The sequence below is a fragment of the Prunus mume genome, linkage group LG8 (assembly GCF_029339155.1).
Source record: "Prunus mume cultivar Tortuosa linkage group LG8, ASM2933915v1, whole genome shotgun sequence".
In the NCBI taxonomy this organism is placed as follows: Eukaryota; Viridiplantae; Streptophyta; class Magnoliopsida; order Rosales; family Rosaceae; genus Prunus; species Prunus mume.
Window position 1 is genome coordinate 6,132,986 of NC_142705.1, and position 24,124 is coordinate 6,157,109.

General features: G+C 36.9%; 6 protein-coding genes across 9 annotated transcripts; 3 read left to right on the forward strand and 3 right to left on the reverse strand.

Moving 5' to 3' along the window:
• Positions 1-63: 63 nt before the first annotated feature.
• Positions 64-3,757, reverse strand: LOC148914588 (uncharacterized). Its single transcript, XM_089042714.1, has 3 exons — positions 3,010-3,757; positions 631-1,154; positions 64-306 (listed from the first exon to the last, which is right to left on the reverse strand). Exons 1-3 carry the CDS (start codon positions 3,755-3,757, stop codon positions 64-66), a joined length of 1,515 nt encoding a protein of 504 aa, XP_088898840.1.
• A 2,472-nt stretch (positions 3,758-6,229) lies between these two features.
• LOC148914589 (uncharacterized) lies at positions 6,230-12,067 on the forward strand. 3 transcript variants are annotated; one of them, XM_089042119.1, is made up of 10 exons: positions 6,230-6,315; positions 9,592-9,722; positions 9,820-9,904; positions 10,005-10,058; positions 10,157-10,248; positions 10,353-10,450; positions 10,577-10,649; positions 10,761-11,143; positions 11,255-11,578; positions 11,703-12,067. In XM_089042119.1, the coding sequence occupies exons 1-8, from the start codon at positions 6,277-6,279 to the stop codon at positions 10,807-10,809; spliced, it is 621 nt and encodes a 206-aa protein (XP_088898245.1). In that variant the 5' UTR covers positions 6,230-6,276; the 3' UTR covers positions 10,810-11,143; positions 11,255-11,578; positions 11,703-12,067. The 3 variants fall into 3 exon arrangements, with proteins under 3 accessions (XP_088898245.1, XP_088898246.1, XP_088898244.1); XM_089042120.1 differs by having other exon boundaries at positions 11,781-12,067; XM_089042118.1 differs by having other exon boundaries at positions 11,255-12,067.
• Positions 12,068-14,257: 2,190 nt separating this feature from the next.
• Positions 14,258-16,072, reverse strand: LOC148914590 (F-box protein At4g19940-like). Its single transcript, XM_089043144.1, has 2 exons — positions 15,850-16,072; positions 14,258-15,672 (listed from the first exon to the last, which is right to left on the reverse strand). The coding sequence occupies exons 1-2, from the start codon at positions 15,953-15,955 to the stop codon at positions 14,438-14,440; spliced, it is 1,341 nt and encodes a 446-aa protein (XP_088899270.1). The 5' UTR covers positions 15,956-16,072; the 3' UTR covers positions 14,258-14,437.
• A 357-nt stretch (positions 16,073-16,429) lies between these two features.
• LOC103340324 (tail-anchored protein insertion receptor WRB-like protein) lies at positions 16,430-18,853 on the forward strand. Its single transcript, XM_008243721.3, has 7 exons — positions 16,430-16,673; positions 16,782-16,861; positions 17,021-17,091; positions 17,700-17,770; positions 17,858-17,939; positions 18,239-18,288; positions 18,525-18,853. Exons 1-7 carry the CDS (start codon positions 16,557-16,559, stop codon positions 18,606-18,608), a joined length of 555 nt encoding a protein of 184 aa, XP_008241943.1. The 5' UTR covers positions 16,430-16,556; the 3' UTR covers positions 18,609-18,853.
• A 465-nt stretch (positions 18,854-19,318) lies between these two features.
• Positions 19,319-20,465, reverse strand: LOC103340326 (protein ACCELERATED CELL DEATH 6-like). The gene is made up of 2 exons (XM_008243723.2): positions 20,060-20,465; positions 19,319-19,948 (listed from the first exon to the last, which is right to left on the reverse strand). The coding sequence occupies exons 1-2, from the start codon at positions 20,345-20,347 to the stop codon at positions 19,400-19,402; spliced, it is 837 nt and encodes a 278-aa protein (XP_008241945.2). The 5' UTR covers positions 20,348-20,465; the 3' UTR covers positions 19,319-19,399.
• Positions 20,466-21,660: 1,195 nt separating this feature from the next.
• On the forward strand, positions 21,661-23,738 carry LOC103340327 (RNA-binding (RRM/RBD/RNP motifs) family protein). Of its 2 annotated transcripts, none has more exons than XM_008243724.3 (2): positions 21,661-21,817; positions 22,771-23,738. In XM_008243724.3, the coding sequence occupies exons 1-2, from the start codon at positions 21,801-21,803 to the stop codon at positions 23,546-23,548; spliced, it is 795 nt and encodes a 264-aa protein (XP_008241946.2). In that variant the 5' UTR covers positions 21,661-21,800; the 3' UTR covers positions 23,549-23,738. The 2 variants fall into 2 exon arrangements, with proteins under 2 accessions (XP_008241946.2, XP_008241947.2); XM_008243725.3 differs by having other exon boundaries at positions 21,666-21,817; positions 22,860-23,738.
• The last annotated feature ends 386 nt before the right edge of the window (positions 23,739-24,124 follow it).

The window sequence follows — 24,124 nt, forward strand, 5'->3', positions numbered from 1 at the left end:
CATAACCCGGAGTTGGTCCATTACTTGGGGCCGGGGCCGTAACATTTTGCTGTGAAACGTTACTCATGCCATTTCCCCCGATGCATCACCTTGGTAATAACCACCAGGCATGGTGACACCTGCTGCGAATGTAACAGTTGCTACGAGTGTAGCCATTAACAGATGGGATTCTCTTATATTTTTATTCGTTTCAGTGTCTTCGCCACCTTTGTTTTCCTTTAATTTCTGGCCATCATTATCATTTTCGCTCAGAATTCGACGATCTGATGTTGCACCATTCCTTTTCAAAACATTCATGAGACGCATCTGCAACATAGACCAAAGAGTATAGTGGTGCAATTTTTCAGTTGAGTCTCCGACACAAATCATCACCGAACTAATTAATAATTGAGGGCGAGGCGAGGGATTATTAATTTAACCTAACCATAACTGGTATTTAAATGAAAAAGTCTACATGATGATACTTAATTGAAAAGGAATAGCCAAAGCTACGAAGACTAAATTGGTTATTTTTCTGAAATCAAATAAAAAAATAATTTGTACGAGCATTCAAACCCTGTCAGTCTAAATTACTGCTCATCATTCCAACATGTACTGTCACACACAAGCAAGTTTAATAAAATATCATACCTTATATTTTAAATCATCTTTAGCTTTAATGACATTGAGAACGTTCATGTTTTCCTTATTGAATGCCATCTTATCAACCCTAGCATCACCAATGAAAGGAATCCAGGAGTAGTGAGGAGCATTAAGTAGAAGGAGGGGTGTGTTGCCGTCATCATCCTTGGCATTTAAGAGGACGTTGCTAAGCCATGTATCCATCATAACAAAATCTATAATTCGAGATTGACGCTTCTCCAAGGCATAATGAAGAGCATTTCGACGTCTTCGGTCGACCACTTCGCAACAATCAGGACAACAGGAAATAAGTTGTTTCATTACATGAACATGGCCCTTGGAGGCTGCAATGTGAAGAGCGGTCTTCTTATCAACTTCGTCACCCATGTAGGCACTGCATTTATCAGTGTTTAGTAGTTGTTTAACAATCGAAGCATGACCATAGAATGCAGCGTAGTGAAGTGGGGTCCATCCTTTTTCGTCTGTCACTATCACTAAATCCTTTTTCTTGTTTAGTATTTCTTCCGTCATTTCTAGAAAGTATATAAAAAGAATAATTAATCAATGCAAAACTAAAAACAGTGTATAATAATAATCTTATATATATACATATCCAGGCTTTGCTTGGAAAGTGAACAGACAAGGAGAAATAATTAGGGAGTTTCACTAAAATACCCAAAATGGGGCTGAAATTATAAAAAAACCCAACACCCAAAACACTTTATAAACACACCCAAAATCCATCATTACACACTCAAAACTCATTTATAAACACACCCAAAAAATATACAATTGTTGATTTTGGGGTTGATTTTATGTTTAAATAGTGTTTGGGTTTTTTTATAAATACATGTCTAGGATTGGGTTTATTTATAAATTTGTAAAATAATTAATTATGTAAGTTTATTATATAGGGGGCGGATCTGTGGCACCATATTTTTTACACAAGTTTTAGACCTTTAGATCTATAAACTTTTAATGGTTGAGATGTACTTTCATTTCTCAAAACAATAAATTTTCTTCAATTAATATTTATACATTGGGATTAAAATTCTGATACCATATTAATTAAGAAGTCATTCTCTCTCTCATCTCATTAATTATCTTTATTTAGTTCTTTTCTTTTCCCACTAGACTTTTTTGTTCCTTCGCAGCCTCTGCACTTTTTGCGCTCTCTTTCTTTTACATTCATCATCTGCTTGTGATCTTCTCTTCTCTACTAATTAATTTGTGCTTGAAGCAAATGAGAGGGAAAAAAAAGTAGCTATATCTTCTATATGGTCTGTTGGAACAAAGAAATCTTCCATATTTTCTCTACTAATTTGGATTTTCTTCGAGTTTCTCTTATGCTATGCTATGTTTTAGCTTTAACTTTATATTAAGAAGAAGAAACTAGAATGTACGATACTATGGATTAAAATATAACTTTTTTTAAAAAAAAATGTAATAATTATTGGTGGGAAATTGTAAGATGTAGAGGGGAGATGAATGAATGGAGAAGAAGAGAGACACAGAGATGCAGAGGGACGAAGGGCAAGAGCCAAATAGGAAATAAAGAGAATGAAAACTAAGGCGCGTTACTTCCCTAGCTCTGAAGTAATTTTGATTGAACAGAAACAAAGACCCAGTTTCTATCCAACGCCCACAAATTGGCTAGATTAATGTGATCTACTCTGCAACTTCTTGTGTAGATTATTAAAACAATAATTTATCAATATAAATCTTAACTCTAAGGATTAATTGCCAGTTTGTGATTTAGATGGAACGGTTTGCTGAAATTGGATGGCTAGTTTGTGATTTCAGGGTTACTGAAAAAGCAAGAAGAAGAAGAAGGGATGTGGTGTTAATGAGAAGGCACGAAGAAGAGAAGAAGAAGAAGTGTCTTGTGTCAATAAGCCATCAAAACTTAATTAAATGAAGAGAGAGGAAATACAAAAGTGAATTAAAATTTATTTTCTATAATTGCTTATTTAAAGAATAAAATAATTAATTTGTTTAATCACATCCATTGATAGTGGGCTAATCCAAGGGTTTAAAACTTGTGTCAAAAATATGGTGCTATGGATCCGTCCCCTATTATATATATACACCTTGTAGAGTTAAATTCAAAATCCAAACACAGGTAAGAAGAGGTGCTGAAAAGTATAATTGTATATTGATAAAGTTGAACTTAAATAGAACGTTACATCACCAGACTATGCTAAATTCAAGGACATGACTCCTACTAACTTAATTCATTACTGACACTACTAACAAACTGCTCCACTACTGGGAGACTCCTAAAGACTTGGTAAACATAACAACGTGCAACATGACTTCCTACATAATAGGATAATCAGTTTATTTAATTAAAAACAACTGCTGTAAGTAGATAAAATCTTAACATACCTTCATCACCGTAAATCACAGCAGCATGCAAAGCCGTTCTTCCATTGGGGCCTTGGTAAGTTGGATGCTTGCAAGTGCCAAGTATTTCATAGAACAAAGCTTTGTATCTCCTCTCGGCAGCCAAATAAAGTGGAGTCTCCCCAGCGTCATTAGCAGAGTAGGAAAGCTCAGTGTCTTCTCTAGTCAGTATCTCCACCACACGAAAGTGATTAAATCGCACTGCAAAGTGCAAGGCTGTGTTCTTCTCCTTACTGGTTTCCCTTATGAGCATGTGCCACTGCCAGGCTTCTACTGCTGATGATGAGGGCCCATTCTCAAGGTCTTCACGACGACCAGCTTTTGCAATTTCGATAAGAAGTTCAACTATATCAACACGCCCATGTCTGGCCGCAATGTGTAAGGCAGTATCGCCACTCTCGTTCTTTTGCGATAGCAGTGCTGGACACGTTTGAAGGATTTTATCCACAACGCTGGGTGGCCTCAGCCCTTTTTCTTCTAGTTCGACAAAATTTGGGCTGCTTGCAAAAGCTATATAAATATGGAGGACTGTGTTCTTGGTTGGAGTCAATATTTGGTCAAGATCGTGTCTCCCCTTGAGGACATCAGTTTTGCCTTCTTTTGCAGCGTTGAAAACATCAAGATCCATGCCCCTGGTTAAAACTGTGTTGTCTGTTGCAGCTCCCTGGTCAACGGCATTCGCCAATGCTAATGGAGTACTACTCTCAGTCTGATCAGTCGAATGATCCATTTTGGTTTTTTTCGTTCATGCACAAGCCAAAGTGAGCTTTTGGTCAATGGAAGTATCGGAAACTCTAAACCAACAGCCCTTTTTGAATGGATGTTGGGATATTAATCAGAAGATGAGATGAGTGGATGAGATGAGTGGTTGGATCTCCGAAACATAATTTATTTTTCACATTCGCATAAAAAATGAGAGCAAGCAAGTTGGCATTTCTTAACTCTTAGTCACATTCGCATAAATAAATAAAACTCTTAGTCCCATTTGCAATTTTTTATTGAATTGCAAATTAGTCCCTCGAAGATTCCTTTGGGTTTTTTCCTTTAATTTTTATAATTTACTTTATTTATTAAAACACTACAAACTTATATGGGTTAAATATTAAAATTGTTCCTGTGTTTTATCATGTTAGTGAATAATTTAATCCATTAATTGATAATTTGCAATATTCAAAGTATCACCATACTAATCTTCATCATAATAACTTGACATTATACGTACGTGCAACCACCTATGTATGAGGTGCCAATACGTACGTGCAACCACCTGTCTTTTTTTTAGGTGCTCAATTGTGAAATTTTCTGTATTACAATATATGTTTTTCCATGTCTTAGAACTTAGAAGGGGTTAGAAAAAGAGCAAATCAGTCAAGGCCACTTTAGAGCACCTCCAGCGCCCAACCCAAACTGCGTAAAGGGCTGCCAGAGAGAGCCCGAGATGGCTCCAGCGCCCAGCAGCCTGGTTTCACGGTGGGTCCCACGAGCCGAGGAAGCCCACGGGCAAGTCTTGCCGGCTGAAGCCCGAGTTGGTGACGTCGGTGGCGTCGACCATGGCGACACTCAACGGGCGGGTGCCACGTGGCGCGACGGGGACTCTCCGATGGAATTTTTCCAAATCCGACGGTCCTCGTTTTTGGCTAAAAATTGCAAAAAATCGAAAAAAATCTGAATTTTTTTTTAAAAAATACCCAAAAATTCTGTATTTTTTCTCTATAAATACCTAACCATTTTATTTACTTTCCACACTAAAATCTTCATACAATTTCTTCTCCATCCCATATTTTTTACTCTTTACTCACATTATTCACTTTCCACACCAATTCTTCATACAAACTTTTCTCCTTCCAATTTTTTTGTTCATCTCCACTCACATTTTTCACTTCCACACCAATTCTCCAAACAAACTCTTCTCCTTCAAATATTTTTTACTCTCTTTCTACTACTTTCCATTTGTATAAAAAAACAAATGGCATCTTCTATTGAAGTCGGAGGCTCGTGGTCAACGAATGAAGATATTGCGTTGTGTCAATCTTGGGTGAACATTAGTCATGACCCTATCACGGGTAATGAGATGAAGTTTCATCACATGTGGAGCAAAATTCATGGAGAATTTTGTCAAAGATCGGGTTCTATTCGGACCGAAATGACGTTGTCTAGTAGATGGAAACTTCTTAATAAAGAGTTAGGGAAATGGAGAAATGCCTTGACAAAAGCAAAGGCGAACATTCAAAGCGGTCAAAATTTAACCGATGAGGTAAAATATTTATAATTGCCATTTTAATCAATTCAATGTCACTTTTTTTGACACGTGAGGTCAAAATTTGACACGTGACACAATTTTAAAAGGAATTTTCTTTGAATAATTTTTATTAAAATCTAAAATACTGAAAATTAACTACGAAACTTTAAATGCCGTTTTGGAAGGCCAAACGACCTCAAAATGCCAAAATCCATCATACGTCACAGCAAAGCTGTGGGTTTGACTCGTGGCGTCGTTCCCTTTCCGAAATGGTATTTTGCGTCCTAATCGGAGCTCGGACGACAAATCTGCAAATTCCCACTACGTCCTTTTTCTAACTCAAGCGATAAAATCTGACATTTGTTCTACATCAGACGTGGCACAATTTTAGAGGGTAAAAATCTTATCCGAAAATTTAATTACAAAAGATTATCAAAATTAATGGTTTAAACTATAAAAAAATAGAAAATAAAGTACAATGAATAGTAATTACCTTAGACTTGCCCTAGACTTTGCCCTTGTGGGTGGAACCACAAATGCAAAGGCTAACACTATTCATGTGAATAGTAACAGCCCTTGCTTGCCCTTGCCCTAGACTTTGCCCTTGTGGGTGGAGATGCTCTAAGTGAAAGCGAAGTCAAGGGTCAAGGACGTCAAACATATTTTCCTTCTTAATGGTTCGGGTCACCTAATCAGCCTCCACGTGTCACCGTCCTTTGATCCGAACCAACATTTTATTTTGTCCTTGAGAAACCGCTAATCTTGTCCCACTCCTCTTCCAACATAAAAATTGAAAAACTGCGATCAACGGCTCATTTCAAAGTTTTCACTTCACTCTCTTCTCCTCCTCTCTTCTTCTCTCTTTGGTCTCTGTCGTCGGTTGTTTCAAAGCAGAGAACTTTGGCTTTCTCAGTCGTCTTTGTCTCCATCTCGGAGTTGGGTTTTTGGTGGTCTCTCAGATTCAAAACCGCAGAGCATAGGCCGGATCTTCTTCTTCATCACCATCATCAATGTTTGTCAGAAAGCTTGTGGAGAAGGCTTCCAAAAAGGCAAGTGATGTTCTTTTCCTCTTAACCTTCAATGAATTTTCAACCCAGCAATCAATCTCTCTGTTTCTTTAAGAACATGGTTCAATATCAATTCAATGAGATCAGTCCATGCTTTTGAATTTGATCCACTGTTATTCTCCTCCTCCCCCTTGTTCTTCTTGTTCTTGTGAAAAAAAACAGAGAAGGGTACTCAAAAGCTAGAATTAATAACGAATTAAATCATCATTAAAATAATAATTGTCAGGGGATCTGCAAATAAAGTTGTTTGATATCATATACGTTGTATCCTTTAGAGCATTTCCACCAGTTAGCCTTGCCATGGCAAGGGGAGCCCTAGCGATTACTATTCATGTGAATAGTGGCTGCCCTAGCTCCCAAAAATGTGTGTTTCCAGCAGTTAGCCCCTTGCCATGGCAAATACTATTCATTTTTTTGTTTTTTTCACAACTTTGTTTATTTAAACAATTAATTTGGATAATATTTTCGGATAAGATTTTTGGGTTCCTACGTGTCAATACTATTCATATCGGATAAGATTTTCGGTTTCAAATTTCAGATAAATTTCAGATAAATTTCAAATTTCAGATACATTTCAAAATTCAAATTTGAGATAAATTCAAAATTTGAATTTCAGATACATTTCGAAATTCAAATTCCAGATAAATTACCAATTCCAAATTTCATTTGAATTTCAAATTTCAGATAAGATTTTCATCCTCTAAAATTGCGCCACGTGTCATCTCTATCTGTCTAAATTTTTCTATAAAACCAGAGGCTCAGCTCATACCTCCATTTTGCCAACTCTTTGTTAAGAATTTTCCACCTACTAGATAGTACTTGATCTGTACGGGTCGTACCACTTACCCTTTCACAAAAATCCTGATGAATTTTTTTCCACATATGACAGAATTTCATCTCATTGCCCGTTACGGGACAATGACTAATGTGGAGCCAAGACTCACACAAGCTAACATCTTCCATGACACTCCATGCCCCTCCGGTTTCACTAGAAGAACCCATAAATTTTTCTAGAAAAATTCAACTTGAAAGTGAAAAAAATTTAGACTAGAAAGTGAATAATGGTAGAATGAGAAGAAAATGTATGAAGAGGTGGTGTTAAAAGTGAAGAGTATTTGTTGGTATTTATAGGAAAAAACATCAGTATTTTTTTGGGTATTTTTTCAAATTTTTTCCGATTTTTTTTTCATTTTTTTTCATTATTTTTGGCGGATTGAGCATGCCGTTGGATTCTTTGGAAGAACTTCATCGGGCGCCAAGCATCGCCACGTGGAAGAGAGCCGTTGGGTGCAACTTCCGATTTTTTTTTTTCATTTTTTTATTCGGGAAAAATGAGAAGCGTTGGATTTTGAACAACTTTGATCGGACGATTGCGGAAGAGCCACGTGGAAAAGATCCGTTGGCGGTGCATGCGAGCGCGTCAAATTTTTAATGTTGGCGCGTCGTTGCACGCGCCAACGTTAAAATTTAAATACCGACGTCGTCGTGACGTCCCGACGCAGCCCAAAACTCGCTTTGCTCCTCGGGACTGCCGAGGGCTAGAGCAATTTTTTTTGGGGCCCACACCTTGCCCCGCAGCATTGTGTTCTTGAAACAACATTTTCCCAGACCCTCCCGAGCACCTTCTTTGGAAATGCTCTTAGCCGTTCAAAATTATTAACCTGACATACATAATAATATACATATTTTGTAGATTATTTTGATGACAACAGTAATAAAAATGGGATGAAAAATAAATAAAATATTATTTGGTTGCGTTACGAACATGAAATTAGGGGATTGGGTTTTTGTTTGCATTTGCTTGATATGGACAATGCTTAATCACGTCAGGAATGTGACATGATGGTATAGGTGTCTGTTTGGTGGATGACAAAGTTACTAAATTTTATGTTGTATTTGTTTAATATAGTGATGCGTTACTTCATTCATTTAATATGAGAAAAACTTCCATACCTCGGTGTTATTGGATTACTCTTTTTATTTCGAGAGAGGCAAGAAGAGAGGGACAATGCCAATGGGGTATGCATTGATTTGTAGACCTATGGAATACATCTTAGTAATATGTGTGTGTGAGAAACTATCTTCCTCTTATAACTTAGACTATCGTAAAAGAAAGAAAAGAAGAAAGGGACAATGACACCGAAATATAGTAATATTTTTCTTTAACATGAGTCAATAATAAGAAAGAAACGCGTTTAACGGATGGATGGGGCCTTGAGGTGGGCGGTTGGATAAGAAACAAGCCAATGTTTTCATAAAAGAATTTATAAGAAGATTTTGATTAGTGTTATGGCTTTGAACTTTAGTATCGTCTCTTGGGTCTTGTCTTGTCTCTTTTAATTTGGTATTAATTTATCTAATTGGGTTTACTTGTCTTGCTATCCTTCCTCCTTTCTTTTGACTCATTCTCCATCTTGCAAGGGGATGTGACCTCACAAAGCTTAGCTTTAAATTGGTTTTAACTAAATGTATGTCTCAAGTTTTATTAGACCTCCTTTTAAACTTTATTAAAGGGATTAACACCCCCACCTCCATATAAATAGCTGCCACCTATCACCATCGAAGAAAGAAAACCCATCTTAACCTTAAAAGACCCGTTAACATATTCTCTGTATAATAGTTCCGAAAAAACATTTATTAGGTGCTTTTCTAGAAAACATTTCTATAACGAGTTTTTAATTCGATGCCGGACATGCCCTAAATTTGTGTTCTAATGTATTTGGTGCATGCCAATTGAAAATGTGAAAGATCGCTGACGCACTCCCACCTTCCATGAATGAATGCTATTAACAACCAAAAGCATCAATCTTATTGTATAATTTGGATCTTATATTGGATCCATTTTCCAGAAAACGAATGAAGGAAATATAATGGATTTATAGTCAACTCATGGCAAACAAAGAAAAAGTTAATATTTGTAAAGACAATAAAGAGAGAAAGCTATCCATGTGATGGGCGGTGGATCAAATGTTTGTTTATCTACAATCAGATTTTGTGGGCCCATTTTAAAATCTCAACATGAACTACGTGTCATGTGATGGGCTCGTACGTGTCATGTGATAGGCTCCCTTACAAGCCCACGAGCAAGCAGGTCAAATTACCCTTGGTCAAAGAGTCAATGGCCTTAATCTCTGGTCAAACTTCACTTTATTAATGCAGTTGTAAACTATTTTTTATTTTAAATTATTATTATTATTGGGTTTTAATTTTTAAAGGCAATTTAGAATTTACATAAAAAATTTTCAATTTAATTTGTAGCCTGGTGGAAATTCTGATGGTCTCAAAGACAGTGATATAGACCCGCGTCTATTATTTCATTATGGGATCCCATCGGGGTGTAACATGTTGGCTTATGATCCCATTCAAAAAATACTTGCAGTTTCGTCCAAGTGAGTTCTCATAATTTATTTCTTGCACCAAAATAGCCTCATTGGTTTTCATGTTATGTCCAATTTTAGTGTTCATTTGTATCTTTGTCACTCTCAGGGATGGCAGAATTAAATTATTTGGCAAAGACAACACTCAAGCTCTGCTTGAGTCTGTCAATGCAGTACCAAGCAAGTTTTTACAGGTTCTGTATTAAATATCATGTATACTTTTTTCAATTTCCGGCTGTTTTTTTTGTGTGTGGTAATTTTCATGTAATATTATTTGGTGATATTTGTGTTCAGTTTGTGGAGAACCATGGCATACTTGTAAATGTGAATTCCAAGAACCATATTGAGGTAAGTTTGATCCACTATGCTTATAATCTCTGAGATTTTCCCAATGTTTGATGAGTGCATGGATTAGTTTTTAACAAAAGGAATGTTGTTGTCCTTAGATTTGGGATATAGAAAAGAACCTGTTGGCTGATGTGCATGCTTTTGAAGAAGATATTACTTCTTTCACTATCATGCAACATAGTCTCTACATGTAAGTTTGTTTCAGCTTCCAATGTTGGGGATTAAGTAGATGAATCGAAATGTGGTTCGTTCGTTTCAAGTAAGTTTATGTATTGGACAAATGTATGATGGTAGGTATGTTGGAGATTCTGCTGGTAATGTTAGAGTTTTGAAGCTTGAGCAAGAGCATATAGTACAAATGAAGTACACTATACCTTATTCAGCTTCTCATGGTTAGATGCATTCCTCTTCACCTTTTATACTCAGAGGATAGATTATGCCCTCACCATTTCCTTTGAAATGTTGGGGGTTTATAAGCATTTTCTTTACTTTCCAACCTGATTTTATCATCTGATCAGGGAATCCAACTGAAGAAACTGGTGATACTTCTGTGATACATGTACTGCCTCAACCAGCAGCTGAAAGTAAGAGGTAGTCTCACCAAAATTTACTGCCTCTCTCTCTCTCTCTCTCTCTCTCTCTCTGCCTTCCTCAATGCAACCTCTCAGTTTTACCAATCTTAAGTCATATGTTTCAATGCAGAGTTCTTATAATTTTTAGAGATGGTATCATATCCTTATGGGATATTTGAGAAAGCAAAACCGTATTCACAGCAGGTGGAAATGCATTGCAATCACTTCATCATGAAGGGAAAAAAGTGAATTCTGCATGCTGGGCATGCCCCTTTGGGAGTAAAGTTGCTGTTGGGTACAGCAATGGAGATATTTTCATCTGGAGTGTTTCAACAAGAACTGAATTACCATCAGAGCCTAGTACGCAAAGTACTCCGATCTTTAAACTGAATGTTGGTTATAAGTTGGGACAAAATTCCTATAGCATCATTGAGATGGGTTTATGCAGATGGGAAGGCAAGTAGACTATATGTTATGGGGGGGTCTGACACCATCCCTTCAAACTTTTTGCAGGTACATATCATTATTAACATGCACTATTGAAGCATTTCTCATTTTGTTTTTTGGTTCTTAATCACAATCCCAACCGAGTGCAACTGAGAAAATTTGGTTTTGATGAGGCAGGTAATCTTGTTGAATGAACATACAGAAGGTCGCACTATTAAATTAGGGCTTCAGTTGCCCGAGCCTTGTATCGACATGGAGATCGTTTCAAGCTTTAGTGAGCAAAGCAAACATAAACAAGATTGCTTTCTTTTGCTTGGTAATTCAGGAAATCTTTATGCCTATGATGATTGTTCGATCGAAAAGTATTTTCTACAAAGCCAATCGAAGTCTTCACCATCATTGCCAAAGGAGGTCACGGTGAAGATACCGTTTGTTGATTCAAACATTACAGTGGCAAAATTTATCACAGATAATACCCAAATGTTAAGTTTTGCAGATGAGGTAATGTGACCGTTGAATATTTCATACCAAAACTACATCTTTTCATTTAAGTTTTAGTATTAGTTTTTACAGTTTGTGATGTGGTATTCTTGATATCACTAAAGCATTTTGAGCTTATTTGCAGATTAGTGGAGAATATTAGATAATTCTTTACTATTGTGCTTATTTGTTCTCCTCCACACACCCCCAAAACAAAATGCAGAGTGAGGATGATCTTTCTTTAAGTGGTATACCAGTCACAGCCTTGTTTTTCGATGTGAACTCTCGGCTTCTTTTTTCTGGAGATCAGAGTGGAATGGTAAGTACCATGTTGGACGGATTGGGTGAATCATGCTCAATTTAATTGCTTTCAGGAAAATATGTGGTGTATTCAATGTATATGTGATTTACAGGTTCGAATCTTTAGATTGAAACCTGAACCATATGCCAATGTGGATCTGCTAAACATTTATGTTAATTTTAAACCCACGTGGATAGTTTATCTTTCAAGATCAGTAATATATATATATATATAGCAGGAAAAAAAGTAATGTGATCAACTGCAATTTGGCTCAGATACTAAAAGTTCAACAAATTCATCCTCGACCAACGATGAGGAGAAGATATTCATTAATAATATTGTTACCGACAACGAGATTTAGCCTAATTGAAAATCTTTGAAAAATGATGATAAGATAGATGCAATGTGCATCGCACTAATCAACAAAAATATCACTCTTCTACAGAAATGCAAGATTATTGCTCCTCTAAGCATAAGGTGGTTGTGTACGTTTAAATTGCATAGTAGCTGTGTCAGGATATGTTTAACCCATAACCCGTAATTAATATGACTCCTTAATTTTCATGAAAGAAAATGAATGACACAAATATTTACATCCATCTTTTATTCCAGAAGAACACAAAAACCATTATTTTTTCAGCAAGAAAACAAATAAAAATCAACAAGAGATGAAAACCTGTTAGGCCATCTTACGAATAAGTTACCATTATGATAATGCTTTGCATATAACAGTAAATGATACTCAAGCAAATTTACCGGGTCTCCATCCATGAAAGTTTACAGTAAATTAACTTAAATTAAAAAATAACAATTGCAACTCCAAGTTACAAAGGCTTCTCTTTCAAACAATCAAAATTCCATGTCCTCGAATTTGCTGCTTCAAAAATTGTCCCCCCGCGCAATTGTCTTTCAACTAAATTGCCGAAAGTCTTCAAGGAAATCATGCTGTTAGTATACCTAAAGATGCTCAAATGCGTTTGCCTCCACTCTGTCCGATGAAGATAATGAAGAGTATCATAAATGAATATGCCTGGGAGTAATGTTTTAGCTTTGATGTATTTTATGGATTTATCTCTTACATCCCAAAAGTAAAATATATCACGAAAACTGTCAGTTAAAAATATGCCATGCTCCCATTCACCACAAGTCTCAATTGATATAACATCAATTGGAAACATTTTGTTGTCAATTTTGTAATCTAGCTCCCACTCTTTTTTTTCATAATTTTTTAGTATCCATATCTGAATAGAAGCATTCCCAGATGACATAATAGCCAAACACCCTCTCACATTAAGCAAATGATTTATACCATGACCAAAACCCTGTGATGAATTAGGATAAGGAATCCAAAAAAATTAATCTTTCTCGAAATCAAAAGAAATAATACGATTGGGTAATCTTCCACCTATATCAAAATAAATCAACCAATGCATGTCTCCGTATGCAGATACATTCTTGCTACTAAACTCACACTGGGGAACTGAGTGTATTTCTCTCCAAGATGATGATCTTATGTCCAGTGTATAAACGTAAGCCACAAAAACATACCTGTGGAAAGCATATTCAGTTTCAACAATACAAACAATCTTATGAGTCCTGGTTATACCATCAAATCCCATACCGTACCACTTTCGATGATAAGCTTGAACAAGGTCATTAATTGGCAACTCTAGATCTAGAACTTCTCCTCCGAGAGGATTGACCAATACGCGTTTACCCATCCCTTTAAAGCAAAACAAGTTGCCAAAAACAAAATCTACTTTGTAAGAACGGAGACTGCACAAAATCTGTGCATATCTATACTTGCTTTTTGTGAAGTCGTGCTCGCCTTTGTAGTTAAATGATTGCAAGGCAAAGCGGCTACGGTGGCTAGGAATAAAAGACGAGGTTTGAGTAAGAAGCATAAGTTGAGGTCCTTCAACAACAGGATTAATTAAACGTAGCTTAGCAAAAAATGGGTTATCAACTATGCTTAGAGAGGTCTTAGATACGCTACGGATGTGACAAAGTGATTTTATCGGCAGTCTTGTAAGGACGTCGAGGAGTATATCGTTGGGTAGGTCCATTAAGGTTGGCTTCTCGTTGGCAATCATGGGTGCCGGACGCTCTTCCTATCGATGGTGTCTACAAGGTGTGGTCAATTTGACCCTCCAGTCTATCATCTCTGTGGGCCCCTATTTTCCACGTGTGATATTCTTATTGGTCGATCAAATACGTTGTAAACAGGTTTGATTAAAAAAACAAAAAACATGAAAAAAAGACTCTGTGTTTTTCATGTTCATGCACAAATAAAGAAAAATATCAACCCCTTTGTTCATATTTATAAGCAGACGAGATAAGATGAGTGAATTCTGGAAAAACTGAAAGTTGAAACAATTCTCATGAATAATTTACCATGCTATATATAATGCATTGCATAACCGTAAATGATACTCGAACAAAGTTACAGTAGTCTCTCCATCCATGAAAGTTTGCAGTAAATAAAATAAAATAAAAAATTTCAACTCCAAGTTACGCAGACTTCTTTTTCAATAAATCAAAATATGGGTACTCGATTTTGCCTCCTGCACACTTGTCTTTCAACTAAATTGCCGAAAGTCTTCAACTAAATTGCCGAAAGTCTTCAAGGAAATCAGGCTGTCAGTATACCTGATGATACTCAGCCTCGTTTCACTCCACTTATCATCCCAAAGAAGATCATGAAGAGTATCATAACTGAATATGCCTGGGAGTAATGTTTCAGCTTTGATGTGTTTTATGGATTTATCTCTGACGTCCCAAAAGTAAAACATATCAGGATATTCTTGAGTGAAAAATATGCCATGTTCCCATTCACCACAAGTCTTAATTGATCTAGGATGACGAGGAAATATTTTGTTGTCAATTTTGTAATCTAACTCCCAAACTTTCTTCTCATAATTTTTCATCACCCATATCTTGATAGAAGAATGCTGATTATATGACATAATAGCCAAACACCCTCGCACGGTAAGCAAATGCATGGCATGGAAACCATAAAAAAAACTATGTGATGAATCGGGATAAGGGGTCCAAACAAATTCATCTTTCTCGAAATGGAAAGAAATAATACGATTAGGATTTCCTCCACCTACATCATGACGAATCAACCAATGCATGTCTCCGTATGCAGATACATTCTTGCTACTAAACTCACATTGAGGAACTGAATGTATTTTTTGTCGCGATAATGATCCTGTGCCCAATGTATAAACATAAGCCACAAATATAGGATACGATGCCCTTTTAAAAACACAAACAATCTTGTGAGTCCTAGTTACACTGTCAAATCCCATGCCGTACCACTTGTTAGCATGAAATGAAACAAGGTCATTAATTGGGAGTTCTATATCTAGAACTTCTTCTCTGAGAGGATTGACCAATAAGCATCCACCGCTTGCTTTAAAGCAAAACAAGTTGCAAAAAACAAAATCAAATTTGTAAATCTGGGACAAAATCTGTGAATAACGATGTTTGCTTTTTGTAAAGTTCTGCTCGCCTCTATATTTCAATGATTGCAAGGCAAAGCGGGTACGAACCCAATGCCCAAAGGACCAGGAATGAGTAAGAAGCATAAGTTGAGGTAGTTCAACAACAGCAGTGTTGGTAGCAGGATTCAGTAAACGAAGCGTAGCAAAAAATGGGTTATCAACTATGCTTAAAGAGGTCTTAGATACGCTACGGATGTGACAAAGTGATTTTGTCGGCAGCCTTGTAAGGACGTCAAGGAGGATATCGTTGGGTAGGTCCATCAAGGTTGGCTTCTCATTTCCCTTAGCCCTCGACTTCCCCAACCCTAGTAATAAATTTGAATATAAGTATTGAACTCATCATGTAGGTAGGACTCAAGATATTATTAACACAAAATTGTATTATTTACCATAAACAAAAACACAAACAAGTATCACAGTTGACTTCGTACAATTACATATTCAAGTAAATTAAATTGTAACAACAAATCAACAATACTTACCTTTGATCGAAAATATTAAAAGATGCGGCATCAAAACTAATAGAAGATCGATGCATCCGGTTACAAAGTTTCTTCCAAACCAGCAACTACCAATGATTCCCTTCATCTTAGTCCCAGCGACTTTTGGTCAAGAAATAAGAATAGAGTTTGTTGATGATTTGGTGTCTTTATATACTGTGTTCCTTTTGCTAACTGGAATAGAAAAAATAGGAAAGAAATAGAGTTTTTCTCTTTTTCTTGGGCGGAAAGTAAAGATAGTTGGAATGGAAGTAGGGTTTAGCTAGGAAACAAACAATTAATCAATAAATAATCATGGAAACTGGAATGACAAATTTAGGCTTTGATTTTATCGCATTTCTGGAATAGTAGTGGTTACTGATATTATTGTTTTAGGGGTAAATTAGTAAATGTGAAACGTCGATACTTGGTTCTAACCTTAGATTTGGGCCAAAGTTGAATTGGACCATGCCCAAGCAAATATCGGCCGCTAAATTGTCCATTTGGACTTGGGTCAGAACAACGAAGTAACCGAGAAAACGACGACATTGACCAAAGAAAACAATTAGAGAACGACGATATTGAACAGAAAAAAGAAAAAAAACAGAGAAAACGACGACGAGCCAGATGCAGAGGTGGCAGTGGTATTGAGATTCTGAGAGGACGAAGAAGGTGTTGTTGGTAAGGATCGAGCAAGAAGACCATCAGAGATGGGAGAGGTGGTTGAAACCCTAGAGGGCCATAGAAGGTCGGTGGCAGCTCCTCTCGTCTTCATACTCGTCGTCGTTTTCCAATTTGTCTCCAGGTGGCTACAACAGTTGAAGAAGGTACTTGCTTCAACGATTATCGATACGCATTTAAGCAATTAATGGTAATTTGGTGTGAAATCATTCTCTCAATCATGTTTTTGATTCCTTAATTGGATTTTTTCGCAGAGGGGAGTGAAGACTGCTACGGCAAACCGGTTGCGTGGAGAAATTAAGGACCTTTTGAAGGAGGCAAGCTCATTGTCACAGTGAGTGATTCTTACTAATTAAGTCTTATATTCCATCAATTTAAATACATGCTATATTAATTTTGGTTTTTGGGTTCTTAGCATTCTTTTGATAATTGCATCTTCGAAGTTTTTACATTTACACTAGCAGGATTGTGATCTTATTTTTGTTGAATCCAGGCCTTCAACATTTGCACAAGCTGCAAAGCTAAGGAGGATGGCAGCTGCTAAAGAGAAAGAACTTGCAAATTGTACTAGTTGCTGCAACTCCACCCATTCAATTATGTTTATATATGTTAATAAATAATTATTTGCAACATGCTTGGGTTCAAAATTGTGTTTGTATAGTAGCAGCCACATACACTTTAAGAAGATGAAGTTCTTAAGCGAAAGGGTTGAATGTTTAATACAGTTTAGGTAGTTGTTCAATGTCTTTAATTACTAGGTGTCCCTGTACATTCATTTTATTGACTCAAATATCAATCTCATTCAGAGATATGAGTGGTTGATTATTTAGATTAGCCAACTTGCTTTTCTTTTATTTTGATAGCATATACTCTTAATTCCTATGTTCTCAGTACAAATTTTGTCTTGTTGCACTGCCCATCAGGTGGATGTATGATTTAGAAAACATGAAGTGAGTACAAAAAAGATCACTTGATATAAGTTATTGCTACATTTACTTAGTTTAATTTTTTACTTCTTGTATCTATCCCCCCCTCCTTCAGCCCCATGCCCGGTTATATTTTCCTGTCTTTCATAGCTTCAGTACTCTGTTGTGGCACGGTTTTATTTTCTTAGTGGAGATATGGTGCCCTTCTATGGATGGGAGATTCTAACACTATTACCTGACTTCCAGATCAAGAATTGCATGGCAAGGAGAGAAAACTTTCATATGAGTTGTATCTGAAAGTTTTGTTCATCTCGAAGGTAATTCTGGGTATACTAGATTTTTCAGAAGTTTTCTTTCTTCCTTAATCAAGGTTTTTTTATTGACACACTTGGTTGTCCTCTTAGGTCTTAACATATCTTGTGCTGATTTGGTGGTTTTGGAGGGTTCCTGTTGCCTCCATATCACAACAACTTGTGCAACCCTTTGGTAATGCATTTTTGTTGCATATTTACTTATTGAGTCCCATTCTTTCTTCCAGTATGGCTATTTGCAAGAATCTTCTGTTTTCCTCTTTATCTTTGTCACTTGATGATTTGAGTTTTACTATAATGTGTGTTTTTACTTGTTATATTGACCTATAAGGCTATGTCAGTTAGGATAATTACTAAATTTTGAAAAGAAAAAGAAGAAAGAATGGAGCAACTATATACATAAATCAGAGTAAGTAGCAGTAAGTATAACAAAACTGATTGCAATTCTGATTGATTCTTCTTGTTGCTTTGCAGGGAAAGTGCTATCATGGAGGGCTGGAGGAATTTTAAATGAAAATGTTATGGTAAATAAAGTTCGATCGTATGTTTACACTGTTATTATCTTATAGTTTTCCTGGGTGAAACCTTATGTTGGAAAAGGGGTTTTAAGTGATCCCTTAAGCAGAGATGCTGAAATATGTCTCTTTGGCTCATAGCAACTAAATGATCTAACTACTGTCAGGTGCTCTTTTAATTACTATGTAATAAGGGTCTACAGTTTTCTCATAGTGCTTCTGGTCTTTTCGTTATGTGTTTGCAGGTAGGAATTATACCGTGGTTGATATTATCTACTAGGGTTAGCAAATTTGTTTGTCGACTGTTCAAGTTCAAAGAATTGAAGTGATCGTCCTGTGAAGTGGTTACGAGGAGAAAAGTAATTAGGTCTGGTTTGCTTTACTTCGTAACAATATCTAAACAAGAGCTTAGGAATTTGGAATTTTCCTTGGTCAAGGAATTTGTATTGATTTGCTGTACTTTTTTGGTCTATGTAAATTTAGTTTAGTGTTTGTGAACTCTATAATATGTAGAAAACGGAACTCTTGTAAAACTTATTCTTTAATTTTATTTACTGAAAGAAAGATCTAGTCAGATGCTGTGATGTATTTTGTGTTTGCCACTCAGTACTCAGCTTTCTTTGAGGGATGGGTGTGTTCCCGTCATCGTTTGTGTTGAAGAAACTTGGTTATTTATATAGTTAATTCTTTTAACCGATCTAGCCGTGGTTGCTTTGCTTATATAAAGTCAGTTCTGTTTATTTTACTTTAACGATTTCAAGCCTCATAACATGGAAACAGGTAGATAAAAACCTTAAACAGAGAATCACAGAGCAATAGAACATTTCGTTTGTGTTATTGGTCTGCATAGCTTTTTAGATCCATGTTCATGGAGTTCATTGTTCGTAGAATATGTAGAAAATTCAACTATATTCAAAACCCTTTCTTTGAATTTAATTGGCATGAGGACAATCCAGTAAAATATCGCGTTGTCTTCTGTGGCATGCATTGGCCTGCTTCAGTATTTACTTGATACCTCAAGTTAGAAAGAGATCAGATAACTTTGGACATGTGACAAAAAGCCTAGATTAGATTAGAAATCAAAGTAAAAAACAAGACAAGAAGAGAATCTTTGGTTCAACTAAGCTGCAGTGGCAGCATGATTAAAATGCCTCAGAAAAGCTTTGGCAGACGGACGGCCAAGCATGAAGAAAGCTGCCCAAAAGTACCAGCAGCCAAGCACACTAGCCGCCACGGCAAGCCGCGGAGAATGACCTGATGCTGCATATGCCCCAGAAATGAATGCAATCGCCATGAAAATCAAGGCGGACATGGTCGAAGATAAGGACAAAACAATGGCATCCGGCCCTGGCAAATAAAAGTGCATCAAGACAGAACAAGCCGACATACACAGGGCCAGTGCATCTGTTACAACAAAAACTATCAAAGCTGCATTTCTTGCTGGACTTGCTTGGCCTCCTCCTTTTTCGCTTTCGTAATCAGCCATGGCGAAACCCGCTACGAAAGTCACAGTTGCTATCAATGTAGCCATTACCAGATGAGCTTCTTTCACTTCCTTCAATATTACATCAGCGTCTTTGCCACATTTGAACACACTGAATCCCCTGCAGCTACTACCACCTTTCTTCTCCTCCACCTCCTCCATTTCGGCTTTTGCGCTTGAGCGCTCCTGTATAAATGTACGTATATAAATGTTAGGTGTACATACGGAGTTGTCTAATTAGAAAAGTGCAGCCAGCTAACCTTTCTAAAGTAAACAAAAAATGCGTACTTTACATACCTTCAGTGTCGGCAGCAGAGAATCATCATCAGCTATAACAATGTGTAAAGCGTTCAAGTTTTCCTTGTTATAAACCAGTAGCTGCTCACAGCAGCAACCAGGACAGCGAGAAAGAACTGTGTTCTTGGTTGGGGTTAACACTTGGTCAACGTGCTCTCTGTGCTGCCAAAGGGCATCAACATTGCCCTCTTCTGCAGCATTGTGTACATCAAGATCCATGCCAGCTTCCCGGTTTCTCCGATCTGCTGGTAGCTTGGCCTCGGCCAAATTCCAAGCCTCCATTTTCATTTTTCTGGTTCCTTGCTTCTCTTGGAAGCATGATCTATCTGAATCCACCAAACGAGAGGCCTTCTTCCAAGTCCATGTTTTGTGGACTGAATTATTGGGTAGGTGTAGGTCCTTATTTAATCAAGTGGGTCTTATATTTTATTCAAATGCAGCTTTTGCTTCTTCTTTTTTTTTTGGCACGTGATGAGATTTCTACTTTTATATTTTGGGTATGGATATTTATAATTCTCGGGTCACCAGCAGACTTGCTATAAGAGTCGTTTAACAAGCATAATTTATTGCTTAAAATGGATTACCAAATCCTAAGCAAGCTGGCATTTTCTTAATCTATGTCCCATTTGCCAAATCCTAAATTTTTAATTGGCTTGTAAACTGGCCCCTTTTCGCAGAGCAGATTCCAAGACTTTTGTTCAAATGTTTTTGGCATTGGGGTTCGTCCAAAGATGCAGTAAAAATGCTATTTTGAAACATAAAGGTCTTTCTTTTTTAATTTTTAATTAAAATATTATAAAGATAAAAGCACCTTTTTTTGGTCAAAAGATAAAAGTACCTAAATATAGATAGTTGGCACGTTCATTTAACTGCTGCAGGAGACCAAACCCGAAAACGTTAAAAATTTGGCGAACCCCAAACTCGAGATTCCTTGGTGTCGGTTTGGTTTCTGGACTTCTCATGCTTTGTGGGCTTCTCCCTCCATTTGTTTTCTTCTGCCCGTTTTGTGGCTTTATGAAGTCACTCTTTTACCCCAATAAAGGTCTTTCTCCATTTGCAAACTAGTCCCTGGAGCGTTGGTCTTGAGGTGAGGACTATTCTTATTTAATCTAATTTATGGGAATTTTTTTTTAAAAAATTATAAATATCAATGAGGATGGGGATTCGAACTTTGATATAAGAAGGTGGACTCGTTACTCTAGCCACCTGACTAAACTCATGTATACTATTGTGTGTCATTTTTTTGATTCAAGCCTAAATATTAAAACGTCATGCCGCGTTAATTTTTATATATTCCAAAACTGGCCCTATAATCAATCTGGTCATTTAATTCCCACAAATTTTGGAGTTTAAAATCTCTCAATTATGGCGTTCAAATAGTAGAGAACTCCAAAAAAAATTCCCACAAATTTGGAAATTTAAATCCAAAAACAGAAAATACACATACATCAAAATGACTTTGGATTGCATCACATGTTATTTTGGGTTGGACCCAGATCATAGTGTAGAGGGTCGGGTTAAAGCCCAAGAAACCTTTGGGCCATCAACCCAATCAAACAGTCCAACAACAAAACAAAAACAAAAAGGCAAATATTTAAGGAGCCTCTCGATAATTTTGGTTTCTCTTTCAAACAAGCTTGGTTAGGGTTTGGTAGATAACAGTTTAATAATTCGATTTTTCAGTCGTTCCTTCTCCTTTAGAGAGTCGCAGCTGCCTTCGAAGACTCAAATCGTCGCAGCCATGTACGGATCGAGAGGGTAAGCCTAGTTCGATTTTGTCTGCATCTTTCAAATATCTGTGTGTTTCTTGTGATCTTCTTGTTGCTATTTTGCTTCGTTATGTTGCTAAATTTGTGATTGATTATCTTGGAACCTGATTGATGGTTTAATCTGATTCTGATGCGTCTTGGATTAAGAAAATTAACGAGGAAGAGGAATTGGTTTATTTGATAATTTGATTTCGTGGCTCTTGTATTTTCACGTAGAATTGAGTTTTGGGAATTTTAGTTTTTGATACGTGTTTGCTTTAATCTAACCTAAACATATTTGGGTCTTTTTCTCATTCATCAAGTTAGTAAAATACATAGAGATTGGCTTGGTATTAACCATTTATGTAATTCATCAAACAAAATCCCTGCAACTCTCATATGAGAAAGACAGGTGAACCGTTGCAAAGCTCATTGACTATGCAACGGGAACTCAATTTAAATAAATAAGTAAAGGGCCCATTTTACCTGTTCGGAAGTAAGGGCAAATAGAAACTTAATCCATCTTTCAAGGACTAAAAGTGTAGTTTTTTAGCCTAAAATTTACTGAATTTATGATTTTCATGAGCAGTCTGTGACATGGTGGAATGGATAGAGAAATTGATTCTATATTATTAAAACCTGAGAGTATATATAAACTATGTTCAATTGTGTGAATGCGAACCTAATGCTTCTGCATGTGACATCTCATATGGTTTCTTGCGTTTGGTAGCATCAGTTGGTTGATATCTTATATCTAGGAAAAGCTGTTTTCTTTTCTATGCTTTGTTATGCATCTGTGGTTATTTCTGTTTTTGTCTGTTTGATATGGGGCTGGTAGATATAATTATATTTTTTGAGAATAACAAATGTAGGGTTTTAGACATTAGGTGTCAGGGAAGTGTGGGTTGGGTTTGGTTTTATTAACAGGTTGAGTGGGGGATTTTCTCTTTTTTGGGTATTAAGGGCAATGTTGGGAAGCGGGGGGGTTTCGGACGGGTACGAGGTCGGCTCAAAGAGACCAAGAATGATGGACTCGAATCCCTACTTCGCAGTGAGCAGCGGCACAAGTGGCTTTCAACCTTACAACTATGGTGGGGGTTATCAGCCCCCTGCCTTTCCTGTGGCCCGTCTCAGGGGGCTTCCTTTCAACTGCACTGATATCGACATCTTCAAGTTCTTTGCGGGACTGGATATTGTTGATGTGTTGCTGGTCAACAAGAATGGACGCTTCTCAGGAGAGGCCTTTGTAGTCTTTGCCGGACCCATGCAGGTTGAGTTTGCTCTTCATAGAGATCGTCAGAACATGGGGCGGAGGTATGTCGAAGTTTTCCGGTGCAAGAGGCAGGACTACTACAATGCTGTTGCAGCGGAGGTAAACTATGAAGGTATTTATGATAATGACTATCAAGGAAGTCCTCCTCCATCTAAATCAAAGAGGTTCAGCGACAAGGACCAAATGGAGTACACTGAGATATTGAAGATGCGCGGTCTCCCCTTCTCTGTTAAAAAATCTGAAATTTTTGATTTTTTTGGAGAATTCAAGGTTGTAGAAGATAGGGTGCATATTGCTTGCCGCCCGGATGGAAAATCTACTGGAGAGGCATATGTTGAGTTTGTTTCTGCGGAAGAGGCCAAAAAGGCAATGTGCAAGGACAAGATGACAATTGGGTCGAGGTATGTGGAGCTGTTTCCATCGACACCAGATGAAGCTAGACGGGCTGAATCCAGATCAAGGCAGTGATGATCAGAGACTGTGTAAACTTTTTTTTATGTGAAATTTCCATTGTGGGGCTAAGACATTTTTCTCATTAGGTTATATACAAACATTATTTGTTATCTTTTTAAATGGTTAAATTGAAGTCCATATGTGGACTAAAGGAACATGTAGGTTATCTTTACTATCATCTGCTACCACGGTTGTTGTGGTTCTACTTTCTGTTTTGTAATTGCTTCTTTTTCTGCTTGGTTATTGAACCGCCCGCTTAGCCATATAAGCAATCAAATTTGGTCAATGAAAGAAATTGGATGGATATGATTTCTAAGTGGCGGGTGCTGTCATAATTCCTTATTTTCCTCTGTGTAAAATTAAAGCACTAGCAAGCAAAAATCAAATTTCAAGTCAAGTGCTGTGCTGAGCTGATCATAAGCAAAAATCAAATTTGAAGATTATATTTGATCCCCAACTCCATGAAAGGCAAAGAAGAGGAATGCACTACTTCCTTCCAATGGGGAAGATCCTCATAGAATTTATGGAGCATTTCCTGTTTCTGAGCAGTAGAGCTCACCTGACCTGAGTTGGACTTATGATTTTAGACAT